We start from the raw sequence: 15,875 nt of genomic DNA, 5'->3' as shown, positions 1-15,875 counted from the left end.
TCACAGGCATAGAGCTGGTGCTGACAGATCCACGATCATGTGTGTAGCGAACCTGGGTTTCAAACAGGAAATATATTTGGCCTCCCCTCTTTACAAAATTCCTTGTGAATGATAGCATTTCAGTTCACAGGAATGTATGTATTTTAAGTAAGAAATTTGTCCCTGTTCCGCACAGTGACTAACTTCTAGACTTCCCTTCGACTGATTTAAACACCTGATGTAGGAATAAAGAAGACCAGTGAGACCGCCTCAATTGTTTCATATTTAGATCTATTCATAACGATTCAGAGTGACAAAACACACTGTACGAAACTGTATGACAGTCTACTTTCCCTGTATGTCGAGCAATATTCATGCAGCGCAAGCCCTAGGTGTCGTCATTTCACAATGGAACATGTTCTTTTCACAAAGATTTTAGAGAGTGTCTCTCGACCCTTGCTCAGAAGCTGTTTGACTAATAATGCAACAGACAAGGTCCCAGTATTGCTTTCCAAAATTTTAGTTTCATGGTAGACATTGAATATTTCCAAATTTGACCCATTAGCAACAAGATGCATTCATCACTATTTGATAGTGATTCATAATCACATAGACGGAATCGTGCAATCGACTCTGCTTTTGACAGATATTTCTTTTGAATAGGGAAATGGTTTGGGTCGAGTTCCGTCTCCTTCGGCGGTTATTTATGGTATAGATATATCAATCTTTATAAGTATTAGATAGGTCTAATTCGTTCACAAAGAAGTCCACAGAGACGGCATTCCAGAGCCAGCCCTTGTTTATGTAGAGTATCACCAAATATCTCTGTGACGAACAGAGCCGATACTCAATGACCACTGAAGAGCAAGTGTAACAACCACTGCAGATATGAGTAAAACACATTGAGGAAACACATCTGGAAACCTTTCGTTTGTCAACTACATGGCACAATATTATTTGTCCACATATGTATTATCAACAAATGAAATGTGTGCATAGAGTTTAAAATGCATATGTAATTTCAAACCAATATCACATGTGTATTCTGAAATAAGAATATGTGTAGTTTTAAAAGGGGGAGACAGACACGTGTATGATGGGTTCATCATCATGTTCGTGGGTCTCAGCAAACTTGTAAACGTCTTAATTAAGACCTCCAGCGGTGGGGTAGGTAGTGATAAAAGCGTCCACCCGACACGCCGTAGCCCGTGTTCCCCTCCCCACATGGGTACAATGTCTGAAGCCAATTTCTGGTGTCCCTCGTCGTGATAGAACATTGCTAATAGCGGCGTAAAACCATTCTCACTGATTCACTTACTATAAGATTTGCATTAGTTGGGGCTTTCCCCCCACTTCAAACTGACACGCTGTCCTGACATATGGACAGCAACGTGAAGCATGGGAAGTGCACATCCTTACAACCCTTCCTTCACAGACATCCATCAGGTCGAGACTACGTATCTTCACTCCCACTTCTATCTGACACGCTGTCCTGACATAGGGACAGCAACGTGAAGCATGGGAAGTGCACATCCGTACAACCCTTCCTTCACAGACATCCATCAGGTCGAGTCTACGTATCTTCACTCCCACTTCTATCTGACACGCTGTCCTGACATAGGGACAGCAACGTGAAGCATGGGAAGTGCACATCCTTACAACCCTTCCTTCACAGACATCCATCAGATGGAGACTACGTATTTTCACTCCCACTTCTATCTGACACGCTGTCCTGACATAGGGACAGCAACGTGAAGCATGGGAAGTGCACATCCTTACAACCCTTCCTTCACAGACATCCATCAGGTGGAGTCCACATATCATCACCACAGTGGGTCAACAAAGAATAGTAACACGCAAGTGCTTTCAGATTCGTTTATTTTTAAAATTTTCTTGACAGTCAGTCGGAAGCATCGTCAGATCACTCCACCTGTAAACAATAAACATAGTTGGAAATTTGGTCTACAATGATCCAAGGTTATATATTCTAGGATATATGACTATGTCCAGGGAAAAACGACAAAATATGATGTAACACATAATTAGAATATATGATTGAATGACAAACATCAAGAGTGGACTGCAATGACATGAGGTTCTGTAGTCATGAATGTGTGACTGGAGTATAATGACACAACCTGGACATAATACTTACTGGTTTGATGAAGGCAGTGAGAGAGAAAATTCGACAACTCTTCGTTTTGAAAGTGAACACCATGTCTGTTAAAATAAGCAGAGCATAAATACATTACCTGCGTGACAAATATGTCATGTTATTCTACCCCCTGTAACCCAACCTCCTCTAACACATAGGCCATGTAACCCTAAACTGTGTTACACATTGGCCATGTGATACTACCCCGTATAACACAAACTCTACCCTCTGTAACACATAGGTCATGTTGCCCTACCCCTTGTAACACATTGGACACATGACCCAACCCCATGTAACACATTGGACACATGACCCAACACAGTGTAACACATTGGCCTTTTAACCCCAACCCTGTGTAACACATTGGCCATGTAACCCAATCCCATGTAACACATTGGCCTTGTAACCCCAACCCCATGTAACACAGAGGTCATGTTGCCCTACCCTTTGTAACACATTGGACACATGACCCAACCCCATGTAACACATAGGTCATGTTGCCCTACCCTTTGTAACACATTGGCCATGTAAACCAACCCCATGTAACACATTTGCCATGTAACCCAACCCCATGTAACACAATGGCCTTGTAACCCCAACCCCATGTAACCCTACCCCATGTAACACATTGGCCATGTAACCCTACCCTATGTAAGACATAGGCCATGTAACTCTACCCCGTGTAACACACGGGCCCTGTTATTGCAAGGATGTCTTTGTCTTGTTTTTTTGGTCACCACCGCATCTTAAACTCATTTCCATATCTTGTAACAATATCGACTTTATGTTCAGAAGTTGTCCTCAAATTCGATCACTAAAAAAATTAAACACAAATGCATTGAATCAAATACATGGCACGTTTGAGACTAATTTGAGGCACTGTTAAATGATGAGGCCGATGACAGTGGCAATGCATCGTATCTTTGTATCAGTGGATCATTTGATCGCATGCTGTTTCTTCCTGAATTCCAAATAAATGCTAAGTTATCATCGATGAGGACAGCTTTGGCCCAGATTCACTAAATGGTATTTGTCTGAGCGCGTCAAATATATTGAATACTTCTTACAACATCTTCCTTCACTCATTCACATTTACCTTGTGTGATATCTGCAGAATCGGATATACTAGGTTCCATCCAGCTGACGTCCTTAGCCTCTGGGTTGTTGTTGCCGTTGCAGTAGGTGTAACAGAGGCCGCCCTTGTTCTTGCCGTAGTGCAACCCTATCAGCTGACCAGCCTCCACGCTGATGCGGTCGCTGGCGCTGACGTTGACCACCTGTACCGCGTTGTCGATGGTCTTCACTATGTTCTGCCCAACAAGACGGTACCTGGAGTAGAAAGGGACGGGTTTCTGTTTTGTTAAACGGCTCAGTAGGCAATATTCCATCTACATGATGACGGTGTGTAAATGATGAATTCTGGACAAACACACAAGTGATTGATATTATACAAGTAATGAGTCTTAACAGGATTATAATGCGAAAAGAAGGACCGAGGACCCGACTCCTGAGGTTGTCTGACCTGTGAAGTCAGAGGTCCGGTCCAACCACCAAATGGGTCGGGTCTGAGGTCACTTCTTTTCAATATTTATCTCTTCATGCGTAATCATTCGTTTTGTTATACCGAAAGAAACTTTAACGTTGACTTATAAAAATGTTAGTACCATATGCCATCTTATTTTCGAGCAGACAAGTCAATATTCATCACCTGACGTGATCACATCACTGATCATGTAACGAGTCAATATTCGAGGTCAGTGTCGGTAGCATGATTTGGAGGTCTGCAGTGAAATGTATTGTTTCGTCACTTGGTACAGAATAACCAATAGGATTGCAAGATTCGAAATAGAGGTATAACAATAATGTATGTATACTTAAGTGTGAATGAGTTTTCTGACGTTGAGAAAAGTGTTATAATCATTGCAGTGAACATAACACTTGATATTTCACTGCATTGAACATTACACTTGATATTCCAGAGAAGTGAACACTTTGACGGAACTATTGTCAAAAGCAACCCCGAATTGTCTCCCTTTATCGTAAATGTCTGGCCTGCACACAAACTGTGGGTTTCTATTTAGGTCAGTTCCACATTGACAGATTGTCATATTTGGAGTTAATATCGCCTCTTGCTGTTAATTCTATTGTTTCATTATAAACCATAAATTGCTCATTTAACTCATCAAACGAGACAGTTCGTTTGGCTTGCAACAGCGGTCTCATAGCTTTTAAGAATATTTCTAAGTTGATTTTGTAGATCATCATATCCATGTGTATAATAAAGAGTATTAACGACCTCAAATATAATTTATTATTTTTGCTTATATGTTTTTAAGATTTTGCAAACTCGGAACTACTCTTTAAGTCGCAGTTATAAGGTGTCCGGATATTTCACTCGACACTTGAAATTTCTCTATATATTTGACCGTTACAGGCCGTCAGACACGCAATCGACCATGTCAGTGAGCCTGACCATCAGATCAAATTAGTCGCATCTTGCAACTAGCATAGGTAGTTGGGAACCTTCCAGTCTGACATGTTCTAGTTTGTTCATTGTCTTTTCTCTGTATTGTATTTTGACATAATCATATTCTTTTATTTTTTTAACTGAACAACTTAAACAGTGTTATTCCTCAATGACTGGGCTCCTTAAGCACTTGCAGCTGTTGTTATCAAGCAGAGAAGGAACATGTTGTAGAAATACATGTCAGAGAGAAAGGAGATATACCGAGGAATGGTATTGTAGTTTTCAGGCAGCAAAATCTGGCTGTTCAAGTATTACAAAACGAGACACAGCTTGGCAGAATTGGATGATATATACAACAGGACTCACTGATTTGTCCCCACTTCCCGCCACACTTGCAGCGCGAGGTCTCCAACGTATTTGGAGAAGAACTTCCACTGGATGATCTGGCCATCCTGCTGGATACGGAAGTTGGCGTTGATGCCGGAATACACATAGCGCCCCGATCCTACACTTCCTCGACTGATGAGTGGAAGCCAGTTGGTAGGGTACAACTTGTATTTCCTTTCCTGAAGATGTAAGAATAAACGTTCAAAGGTTCATGTAAACATCTTCCACAAGCAGGTGCTCGGTTCCAAAAAATAATCAAGCAATCACTCAGCATGTCAAGTTCTGTTTATGAAGACCATTTGAAGGGTTGTCATTGTACAGTTATTAAAACCACTTCAAAATATAGACAACAGAAAGTAGTAGCCGACAATTCGTCAAGATATAACGAGCGATAATTTGACGGTTATATTCGTTTTGATCAATCGGATCTTAATTGATTCTCCATTGTGAGTGGGTTATTATCGTGACTTTGAACAGTATTTCAGTACTATCATGACAAAGTCAGGATAAAATGAGCCAGCTAGACTTGTGAAGACTAATATATACTGAAATGCAAAAGTTAATAACAAACCTTTCGGTGAAGTTTGGATCGAATCAGGGTAAATGGTATTGCATGTTTTCGCAAGAAATATCCGTGAGAAATCGTTTACATTTTCTCTATAAAAGGTCATATATCTAATCTCATATCATTGGTCAACACTCGTTGGTGCGGAGTACAGAACAACACCAGTGTTGGTCGTTTTGACCAGATTTCCCTGTGGCATAGTGAAGTTAAAGTGATAGATAGCGAGACAAAGCAATGCAAGAACCCGGTATCTATCAGGGTATCGTCGCACGTCAATTCCATGTTCAGAGGAACGTACGGCGACTTTTGGACAACCGCGTCGGAGACGTCCCCGAGCTCCCATATGGTGATGACAAAACCCGACAACTCCTCGCCGTGACATGCGGATAAGTGAGGGGATGCGTGTGGCTTTCCGCCGCTTTTCGCAATATTCCAGCAATATCGGGGGACACCACACATCTTGGAATCAAGTTCCAAACAGGCCGTACCACGAGGCATCCATGCAAGGCGCAAGACTGCCAATCCTGGGGGTAGAGGATCAATGTCTCCAACGCTTGTGACAACACTTGCAGTCAACAACACGCCAATGCAGAAGGGACCTTTTCATTGATGAGACACATATGTCCTTCACCAATCCAATGAAATGATATGTGCCCTGTCACCAGTCAGTGAAACGGAGCGTTTGCGATCTCAAGGCCTTTTTCCAAGTTTTAGTGGCGTCAATGCAGCGAAGTCCTGTATCATTGCACAGTGTGGACATACCCTTCACTGACTATAATAACTTGCCTCTGAAACCATGTGGATATGACAGTAGCGCTTTTCCATACCTTCACACATTGGTCGTTGCATGTAATATCATGATCCAGCGACAGTAACTTGTTTTGACTGATTCTCATGGTATTTAGGATATCGTGAAAAAGTATACTATAACCAAAAGATATTGTGTCCCTTTTCCTGATACTTCAGGTGTATTGCTAAAAGCTATGCAAAACGCTTCTCACAACATCACTCACTCACTCACTCCCATGTTCACTCAACCAACTGGTGGTCAAAACGTTCCCTCATCGCCGAAGGTTCTTGTTTGATTCTTGAAGCCAATTTCTGATGTACCTACAGACGGTATAATCGACTCACTCACTTCAGTTCCTTCTTCAGAGATGAATATGACATAACACAGAACAATAAGAAGAATGGGTTTGTAAAGGGAACTCTGTAAAATGTTCTTGTTCGAAATGAATAACGTTTTTGATTTCCGAATTGGGTATGTTTTGTTGTCAGTCACTCACTCGGGTTGCCCCAGTGGCAGGTCTGATTATAACGGCAACTGTATATGTCAGCGTTTGTCACTCTACGGTACGTGTTGTAAGATACTTACCGGTCCGACCATTGCTCTGAAGGACATGATGTAGCACTTGTTCTTGTCTGCCTGGTCGTATATCTCCCCACTAACAAAGTAGGAAGGATTCGTCACTCTTTTGTTAATCCAGGACATCTGTGAAGCCTCGGGATGCTTGCTCGCACTGCACTCAGTGAAGGCTATCCCTGGGAGAGGGTCATAGTAGTAGATGCCGATCAGGTCTCCCTTCTTCACCTGGACACGCTCATACTCAGGGACGTCGAATGTGTCCACCTGTCCGGTCACCTTACTGTCCACCAAGTTGTGGCCAATAAACTCGAATCTGGTCAGAAGATACGTACATATATTACGTTAAGTAGGCGATTAAACCAAAACTGAATCGAAGGATAACCAGAAATTAGTCTAATCCTGAAATAGTACATTCTCGGAATAACCCAGACAGGCATCCTGTCACCTTTGCAACCAATGTAGGCTTCTAATCATTCGAATATTTTCACAATCTCTTGACTTGACTCGCTGACTCCTATCTATTTCCATAACATTTCCATACTATTGTCCTTCCACGGGTAGACTGGATTAACAACTAATTATTGCATGTTTAGACCATTGTAGTGTTATTTGATTTAATGACTCTTTGTTTGTGTGTAAGCTCACAAATGTATGGTGTAGAACGGGGTCAGCGGATTTAAATAATACACTGGAGAGTTGGAACATAATACACTGAATAATTGAGAATGATCGCACTTTGTGAACGTAATTTACTGAGCATTTTTTGTTCTTTGGGGTTGTTTTTTTGTTTACTGCCACACGTAGGAATATTACAGCTATATAACAACAGTCTGCAAATGATCGACCCTGGACCTGACAATACAGTTATTGACGTTATGCGCAACAATCCACGCAATTGGGCTACAATGACAAGCATCAACCAAGTCGGCGAGACTGACCAGCCGGCCCCCTTGATCAGCTGCATCTTACGACAAGCATTGGTTGCTGAAGACCCCAGATCTTCTCGGGTAATTGTTAGGGTTAAAATGGATATATGAAACAATGGAGTATCTCCATAAATTGAGATCGGATATGGTGTACACCAAGTCAAGTCAAATGCATGAACAGGAAACTTACTTTCGACTTCCGGCATCAGATCGTGGTCTCCAGACCTGCAGCAGTGCTCTCCCTTGTCTGGTCGAGAAGAACTGCCACTGCATGACCTCCCCATCTCTGTTGATTCTCATCAGGTCGTTGTCGCCTATGTAGCTCCAGTACTTGTCGCCGTCGGTAGGACGCGCTATCAGGTCCACGTTGTTACTGGGCGTTACTGACGTTGATGTGTCTAAAATGGTATTATAACGAATTTTTTTCCTGACTCCAGTGTGGTTATTTCATCTGCTGATGTAGAATGATTACATGTAGTGCGTACACTGTGACAACATGAGATTGAGTGAATACGCCCATGATGCTTCAAAATTTGTTTGGTGCGATGTCGACAAGACTAGGAATCATTAAAGGGACGAATCTGGAATTGGAACTCGCGATCATCATTATCTATCAGTGAATCCTGGCAAGCCAAGATAAAAATATTTCTACATTTATATGCATATTCTATTCCTGAAAATGTTGTTATAAACATGTGTCCCTTGGTCTTGTTATTCAAACGTTTAATGGACATGTTGGATATTTTGAAAAACAATGTGTTATGTGTCCAAGTAAAAACACTTGGCATCTTGTTAGAGAACAATTATCAATATTCTACCTCAAATGAAACTTCCAGAACAACCACCTTCCCTCGGGATATTTAATGGACGGCCCCTAACCTGCACAGATGAGTTCCTCGCCGTCCATTTGACCACTTCCCAGGCACTTCCTCTGCGCGTCTCCTCTCAGTCGGTCATATCCGTCTTTGCACGCATACTTGACTATCGTAGCAATCCGGACAGGGTTGGTGGTTGTTTTCAAGATGGCGTTGGGATGGGCAGGAGGAACATCACACGTGACCACCTTCGTCAACAAATCACACACTGAACTATTACAAAATAAAGTGTCCAATTCCAGTGCAGCGAATAGTGTCATCGGTTAGCGAATATGTTCTGCTGAGGTAATTTGTGTGGGTGAATTTGTTTCTTCAAGTCTCTGTATCCCCTGTTGAGGTATTACAGAGGAGCGATAGGTCGTTCATTCGACAACGTTACCCCAGATCTCGTGGATGACGGGTGGCACCTTCGAGCACGCCCCCAAACTAGACTACATGGAGTAGTTTACCTGATTCAATTCAAGATACTTACAGGACCGACCCGGGCTCTGAAGGACATGATGTAGCACTTGTTCTTGTTTGCTCGTGTGTAGAGTTGGCCGGGAGTGAGGTAGTCCATGTCTGTAATTCTCGTCTCGATCCACGACATGTTGGCTGCCTCGGGCGTCAGTTCCTTATTGCACTCAGTGAAGGTTATACCTATCAGAGGGTCAAAGTAGTGGATGCCGATCACGTCGCCGGATTCAACTGGGATGCGGTCGTTGATGGGAACATCCAGGACTTCAATACGTTCAGTTTTCTTCGTGTCCAACAGGTTCTGACCAATGAACTCAAACCTACACACGAGAATTACATGTGTGATATACCATATCAAGGACATATGCAGTGAGTGACCCTTTAAGCCGCTCTCTGAAACATTCAAATAATATCACGTTGGGCGATAGGAGGAATGGGCTTCACACATTGTACCCATGTGGGGAATAGAACCTTTGTCTTCGGCGTGACGAGTGAACTCTTTAACCACTTGGCTACCCCCACACCACGAATATGACAAAGTATGGACTGGGTCTACAGTGATGTTCTGTCCCAAAGTTGGCCATAACTGTAGCGAGTAGCTTCCCGTTCAATGATGGGAACGGTCCAGGGTTCTGCTCCACAAAGCGAACGGGGTTTATGATAGTCTTAGCACGAAGATTGCTTCTTTGAACACGTTTCCTGAGCGCCTGCGGCAATCGCATCCTCATTTAAAAATAATAGGCCAATAATGACATTTTGTAAACAGCAATGAGATGATACAGACACGACGTTCATGACATGCGGCTGTCGACAGAGACATTGGACATAGAAACAAAATAAACTATTAAACTGATTTCTTACTTTCTTTCTCCAGCGTCGCTTCTTGGCCGCCACACCTGGAGCATTGCCTTCCCTGCTGTTGTCGCAAAATATTCCCATTGGGTAAGATCGCCTTCTCGGGTGATCCTCATGAGGGCGTTGTCACCGAGGTAAGCATAGTACTTATCACCGTATTCAAGTCGGGCGACGAGGTCCACGTTGTTGCTGGGAGTTACTGACGTTGCCACAGCTGCAAGTTTAGTGTAACGGCGTCCCAGCGAATTTTAACACGAACACATATAAATGTATTTGTCAGGGTTTCGAAACAAACAGGAGACGTTTTTGGACATGGATTTCGCATAAACAATACCACAGCAAAACGTACATTTTTGGTTTAACTCTGCTTTGAACAGTATGCCAGTTCTATAACGGCTTTCCAGATTAATGTGATTCGACAGCGAAACATGATATGATAGTCAAGCAACTTACTATCCATGCATACCCATTCAACTGTACCGATCTAAACACAGCAAAAGTCGTGCATGTGGTAAGGGTAATTTGCCAAATTACATACTTAAATGGGACCCGTGGAGATCCGGGGTAGAATACGTCAACCCATGATTGTCGTAAAAGGCGACTATTGTTGACTTAGAGGCGACTAACGGGATCGTGTGATCAGGCTCGCTTACTTGGTTGATGCAACTAATCGATCCCAATTGCCATAGATCGACGCTCATGATGTTAATCACTGGATTGTCTGGTCAATACTCGATTATTTACAGACCGCCGTCATATTGCTGGAATATTGCTGAGTGCGGCGTTAGATAACAAACCAACCAAACCAACATACTTTAATGGCTTCACCCAAAGGAGATGAAATAAAACCATTAGACATTCATTAATTGTGAGATAATTAAATACACATGAACATTGTTGATGGGGATATATGGACAATCAGCAATCTGTTTCAACCAGACATTGTAATCTGAATGTTGTGTTCATCAGTTGATTATTTGCAACCAGTAGGTAGTAGGGTTGTTCTTTTATGTTGGATAGTTTGTTTGCTAAGCGATCAATTTCCAGGTCAAGAATTTCTAGTCAACCGAATTTTCGGGAATCACCTCATGGTAATGTAAAACAAGCGGCGTGGATATTAACACGTCAGTATGATTATCATCCAGTTACGCGGATTCAAGATGACGAGAGGCCCCTGCATGAGTTTTGATTCTAAATCCAACCAATTAACACAATTCAATATTCACCAACCCGATTGTGTTGTCCCGTGGGGTAAAATTAGTTGGTGCTAATTAATATTAAAGGGCATTTGTAAAGAATTTTGATTTTGTTGTTGTTTAATGCCAGCAATAGTCCGATGACTTGTATCAACCAGCCAGCGATCCTGACCACCCGATCCCGTTAGTCGCCTCTATCACAAGCACAGTCGCCTTTTACGCCAAGCATGCTGAAGACCTATTCTATCCCGGATCTTCACGGGTCCGTTTTTAGGAGATAGAAAGAAATTATTTAATAACAATAGTATGCCTCTTCAAGAGAACTTTTACGACAATAGCAGCATTCGTTAAACATGACATAGCATGCATTTTGTAAATAGAAATTCCTACTGAAATCGTACGGAAACGACCTCTTTGGTGTGTAGTACACATCCTTCAATCATATAAAGGCGTTCACAACTGTAGTTGTCCTGGCATTGAACATACATTGTAGTGGTTCATTGTGGTCCTGTAAAGGTATGTAATTTGTCCTGGCATTAAACATTGTATACTGTAATGGTTCCTTGTGGTTCCTTGTGGAGGTATGTGTTATTTACTGGCATTGTATATTGAAATGGTTCATTGTTTGGTTCAATGTTTGTAATATATCCTGGCATTGAGCATTTTATTTTGTATTGGTTCATTTTGGTACTGTAAAGGTATGTAATATGTCCTGCCATTGAACATTGGATATTGTAATGGTTCATGGTGGTTAAGGTATGTAATATGTTATGACATTGGACATTTTATATTGTAATGGTCCATTGTGGCTTCTTGTGGAGGTATGTAGTATTTACTGGCATTGAACATTGTATATTGAAATGGTTCATTGTGGTATGTAAAGGTATGTATTATGTTCTGGCATTGAACATTGTATATTGTAATGGTTTGTTTTGGTCCAGTAAATATTTGTAATATGTCCTGGCATTGAACATTGTATATTTTAATGGTTCATATTGGTCTGTAAAGGGATGTACTATGTTCTGGCATTGAACATTGTATATTTTAGAGGTTCATTTGGGGTTCAATGTAGGTATGTAATATGTCCTGGCATTGAACATTGTATATTTTAATGGTTCATTGTGGTCTGTAAAGGGATGTACTATGTTCTGGCATTGGACATTGTATATTGTAATGGTTCATTGTGGTCCGGTGGAGGTTCATTTCGGGTTCTGTAACAACCATTTTTGTGAATGATGAAGAGGAAGGAATAAGACCGGAAACGTCGTTATAAACGATGAAGAAGTTGTTATCCATCAAACGTTTCATGCCTTCTTCATTGTATATGTTTACGTACCTTTACAAACAAGGTCACTTCCACTCAACTGACCACCAGCAAGACACGCCCTTTCTGGATGACCACTCTGTCGTACATGGCCATCCTTACACCTGTACATGGCCACCTGACCACGTGCCACCTTATCAGTAGCTGTCTCCAATATGACGTTAGTCGAGGCTGCGGCTACCAAACAGGTGAGGGCTGGAATAGAGAATATAGTGCAGTACAGTAAAGTATGGTGATGTGCAGAGACGTACAGTGCAGACAACTGCTCTACAATGTTGGAGAGAGGGTGGGTAGGTGGATGAGCAGTGAGCAAAATTTTATCTCTGTCACGGTTGTCCTTAAATGACCAAGTCTGGGTGATGTAACCAGCCCCAAACTTAGAATAATATAGAATGGACCTTGGCATCGTTAGGTACAAAGCTTGTACACGTTTGAGGGAAACGGTGATAAGGTCTACAAGTGTTTCCAGGGGGTAACACCTAAAGTCATAACTCTCTTACATGCCCGTGAAGAGATCAACTGTTTAATAAATATATACCTGTATTACACAATGTGTAATACCAAAGCTTGTGCTTATGCACTGAGGGGACAAATTGCACAAATAAATATTGAAAGCTCCCAACACCCCTCGGCTTATTCAACGAGATTGCTTGAAGAGATCACTGACGGGAGCTTATGCACGCCAGCAACTTTGGCACATTGTTTCGCCAGTGTGTCTTGCAACAAAATTTTACAAATTATGTCACAGCGTATCGTGATTGTAAATGTTGCGGTGCAGGACCCGATGTACAAGGCGATCGAAGCGTAACGGCAGCCGTGAGTCAACATTAAATTAAGGGAGTTACGATAACCTTAGCGCTACGATATCTTTGTGGAACGGATCCCTGAGTTCTAAAGGTTGGCCGTTATATTGTATTAAATTAGCACGTGTCAATTTTTGACGTGTTTGAAGTATTATCATGTTAAAACAACTGCATTGTGCTGCGGATCGCCTAGCTAATCAGCAAGTTATAAACGGCAAGTAACAAATAAAATTATATTTCACTCGTCAGATATCAGAACTATTAAGGAGTTTCATACGATTAGTATTACGCGGGAGCTATATGTACTACGCGACATATGAACGTTGCCAGATGGTAGCAACAGAATGTTGGATGCACGTTAAGCAACGAAAGACAGTCCTATACTGCAATATACTTTTGAAATGCAAACTGTTTTAGTCAAGAATATAACATACATGAACCGCTTTCATTACAAACTCCACACGTTAGAGGGCACTGCTCCCCTGCAAACTTTTCATACTCCACACAGGCCTTAGGCGATGATTTCAGGATTGTGTTACAGTCCTGTCTCCGGTCCACACAGATGGAACGACCTGAAGGCAACAACTTTATCAGTAGCAAACAACACAAAGACTGAAGGCATTATTATATGTAAACAGATTTGATTAAAAGAAACGCACATTCCCAAGAGGATTTCTCTACCAGTCGACGTTCTAATAACACAGATAATTCCATTTAACTAAGTCAAACAGTGTGCATATTATGTCAGGGAGAGAGGAAGATATAAACAGATATGGCTCATAAAAGTTCTAAATGTAGATTACATGTGCAGCCTGCTCACCAGCAGAAAAATGAATCAACTGCCTGATACCTATAAGAAACATAAGCTTTGTGTCTGGTGTAATCATCTTACATCGTATATATCGTCTACGTGTGTATCAAGGACAATTGATATATCATCAAAGGAAATCGCTCTGTGTATCTTGTCGACATGGGCTACACGCACGACAGAATGATATAAGAGAATACAGCTCACTCTCTGCATTTTACCACATAACGAAATAATGATATATCACCCATACAGTGTACTTTTTGTATCTTATCCATACCTTCATTGAGTACAAAAGAACTCTACATTATTCATCTAAGCTATTTTTGACACCTCAGGGGCAACATGAATGAAACATTGATGTATTATTCCTCTAAGTTAGTATTTGTAGGATGAATGATGAACATATGTAACATGTATGGATGATACATCTTGTCTATATGAGCTACAGGTACTAGCAATGATGAACGTCTTCACAGGAAACATGTTTTCACTACGGTAACAGGTTCATCCAACGTATTTGGAAAGTACATATGTACACTGTGTGTGCTGTTCCGCCCGTTAGTATTGTTATGGTCCAAGGTTAAGTCAAGGTGTTATATACTCACTGCCTCTCTTCCTGCTACAGACAAACGTACGCTCAGAAGAACAGTACAGGTCATTCCACTGATGCTGGTATTTCTCTGTATATGCTTCTACACAGTCCTGTTTGTTGCCGTAGTTGTTGGGCTGACCTGGACAGAAGTTGTGGGTGAGTGAGTGTTTAACGCCGTCTAAACAGCATTCAGTAATTAATGGAATCTGGACCAGACAATCTAGTGATTGAGATCCTGCACAACGATCTGAGCACTTTGTATAAGATGACATGCATCAACCAAGTAGCGAGCCTGACCACGTGATCCTTTTATTGGCCTCTTGCGACAAGCATGCGATGCAGAAGACCGATTCTAACCCGGATAGAAGTGAATCAAAATACTTTGAGGACCGACTTATGGATCAAGAAAGGACGTAATTCTAAATTAAGATAAAACACGTTCCATTTCAATTCTTGGACTCCAGTTTCTGCCAAAGGTATTTACAAAATTGAACAAGCTGTTCTCATTGGTCCATAAAAAAGAAAAACGAATTTTTGTTTGTTTTTTATAAAACTCCATATTAAGCTATGTCGCCCGGGCGAGACTATTTTCCTTTGCTTTAAACTCAGGTTTTTCTTTGGCAAATACATAAAGCTTTGTCTACAAGCATCGTGACACATGATTCAATTTATTTTTACTTAATTCAACTACATTTGTGGCGTTATTTGAAAATTTCGCCCATGGGCACGTACATGACCGGCCGAGAATATTTTCCTTTGCTCAAAATTAATGTTTCTCTTTTGCAAATACACGAAGGTGTGCATACAAGTATCATCAAACATGATTGAACTCTTTTTATCTTAAATTTACTTATTTGTGGCTTTATTAAAATATGTCCTCCATGTTTTCGTCAGTCACTTTAAAGCATTAACTAATTAAATGCACAGTATGTATATTGTATCATGTGAAATAAACAAATTAACAAGTTGTTTTTAGCTTCAACAAAATCAGTAAACGTGTTGTCATGTCATTGGATTGTCTGGTCCTTTATCACGGGGTTGTCTTATCTAGACACAATTGTATACAGGCCGTCATCGTATGGCGGAAGTACTGATGTGAGGCGTTCGACACCATGGTG

The 15,875-nt window shown here is 41.4% G+C and overlaps 1 protein-coding gene across 1 annotated transcript in view; it reads right to left on the bottom strand.

Moving 5' to 3' along the window:
* Positions 1 to 1,840: 1,840 nt before the first annotated feature.
* LOC124119962 overlaps positions 1,841 to 15,875 on the bottom strand; it is a 46,438-nt gene continuing 32,403 nt past the window's right edge. Inside the window, exons 23-34 of the mRNA XM_048386900.1 lie at positions 14,771 to 14,896; positions 13,789 to 13,926; positions 12,564 to 12,746; positions 10,038 to 10,245; positions 9,193 to 9,496; positions 8,725 to 8,908; positions 8,036 to 8,243; positions 6,929 to 7,232; positions 4,968 to 5,167; positions 3,231 to 3,463; positions 2,135 to 2,199; positions 1,841 to 1,909 (exon numbers count right to left, since the gene is read on the bottom strand). Of these exons, the coding sequence (XP_048242857.1) occupies positions 1,901 to 1,909; positions 2,135 to 2,199; positions 3,231 to 3,463; positions 4,968 to 5,167; positions 6,929 to 7,232; positions 8,036 to 8,243; positions 8,725 to 8,908; positions 9,193 to 9,496; positions 10,038 to 10,245; positions 12,564 to 12,746; positions 13,789 to 13,926; positions 14,771 to 14,896 (2,162 nt within the window). The 3' untranslated portion in view covers positions 1,841 to 1,900. The remainder of the gene's footprint in view (positions 1,910 to 2,134; positions 2,200 to 3,230; positions 3,464 to 4,967; positions 5,168 to 6,928; positions 7,233 to 8,035; positions 8,244 to 8,724; positions 8,909 to 9,192; positions 9,497 to 10,037; positions 10,246 to 12,563; positions 12,747 to 13,788; positions 13,927 to 14,770; positions 14,897 to 15,875) is intronic.

The sequence above is a fragment of the Haliotis rufescens genome, unplaced genomic scaffold, assembly GCF_023055435.1.
Source record: "Haliotis rufescens isolate VD_foot unplaced genomic scaffold, xgHalRufe1.0.p SCAF_61, whole genome shotgun sequence".
NCBI classification, from domain to species: domain Eukaryota; kingdom Metazoa; phylum Mollusca; class Gastropoda; order Lepetellida; family Haliotidae; genus Haliotis; species Haliotis rufescens.
This window is presented reverse-complemented; position numbering and strand designations above follow the sequence as displayed.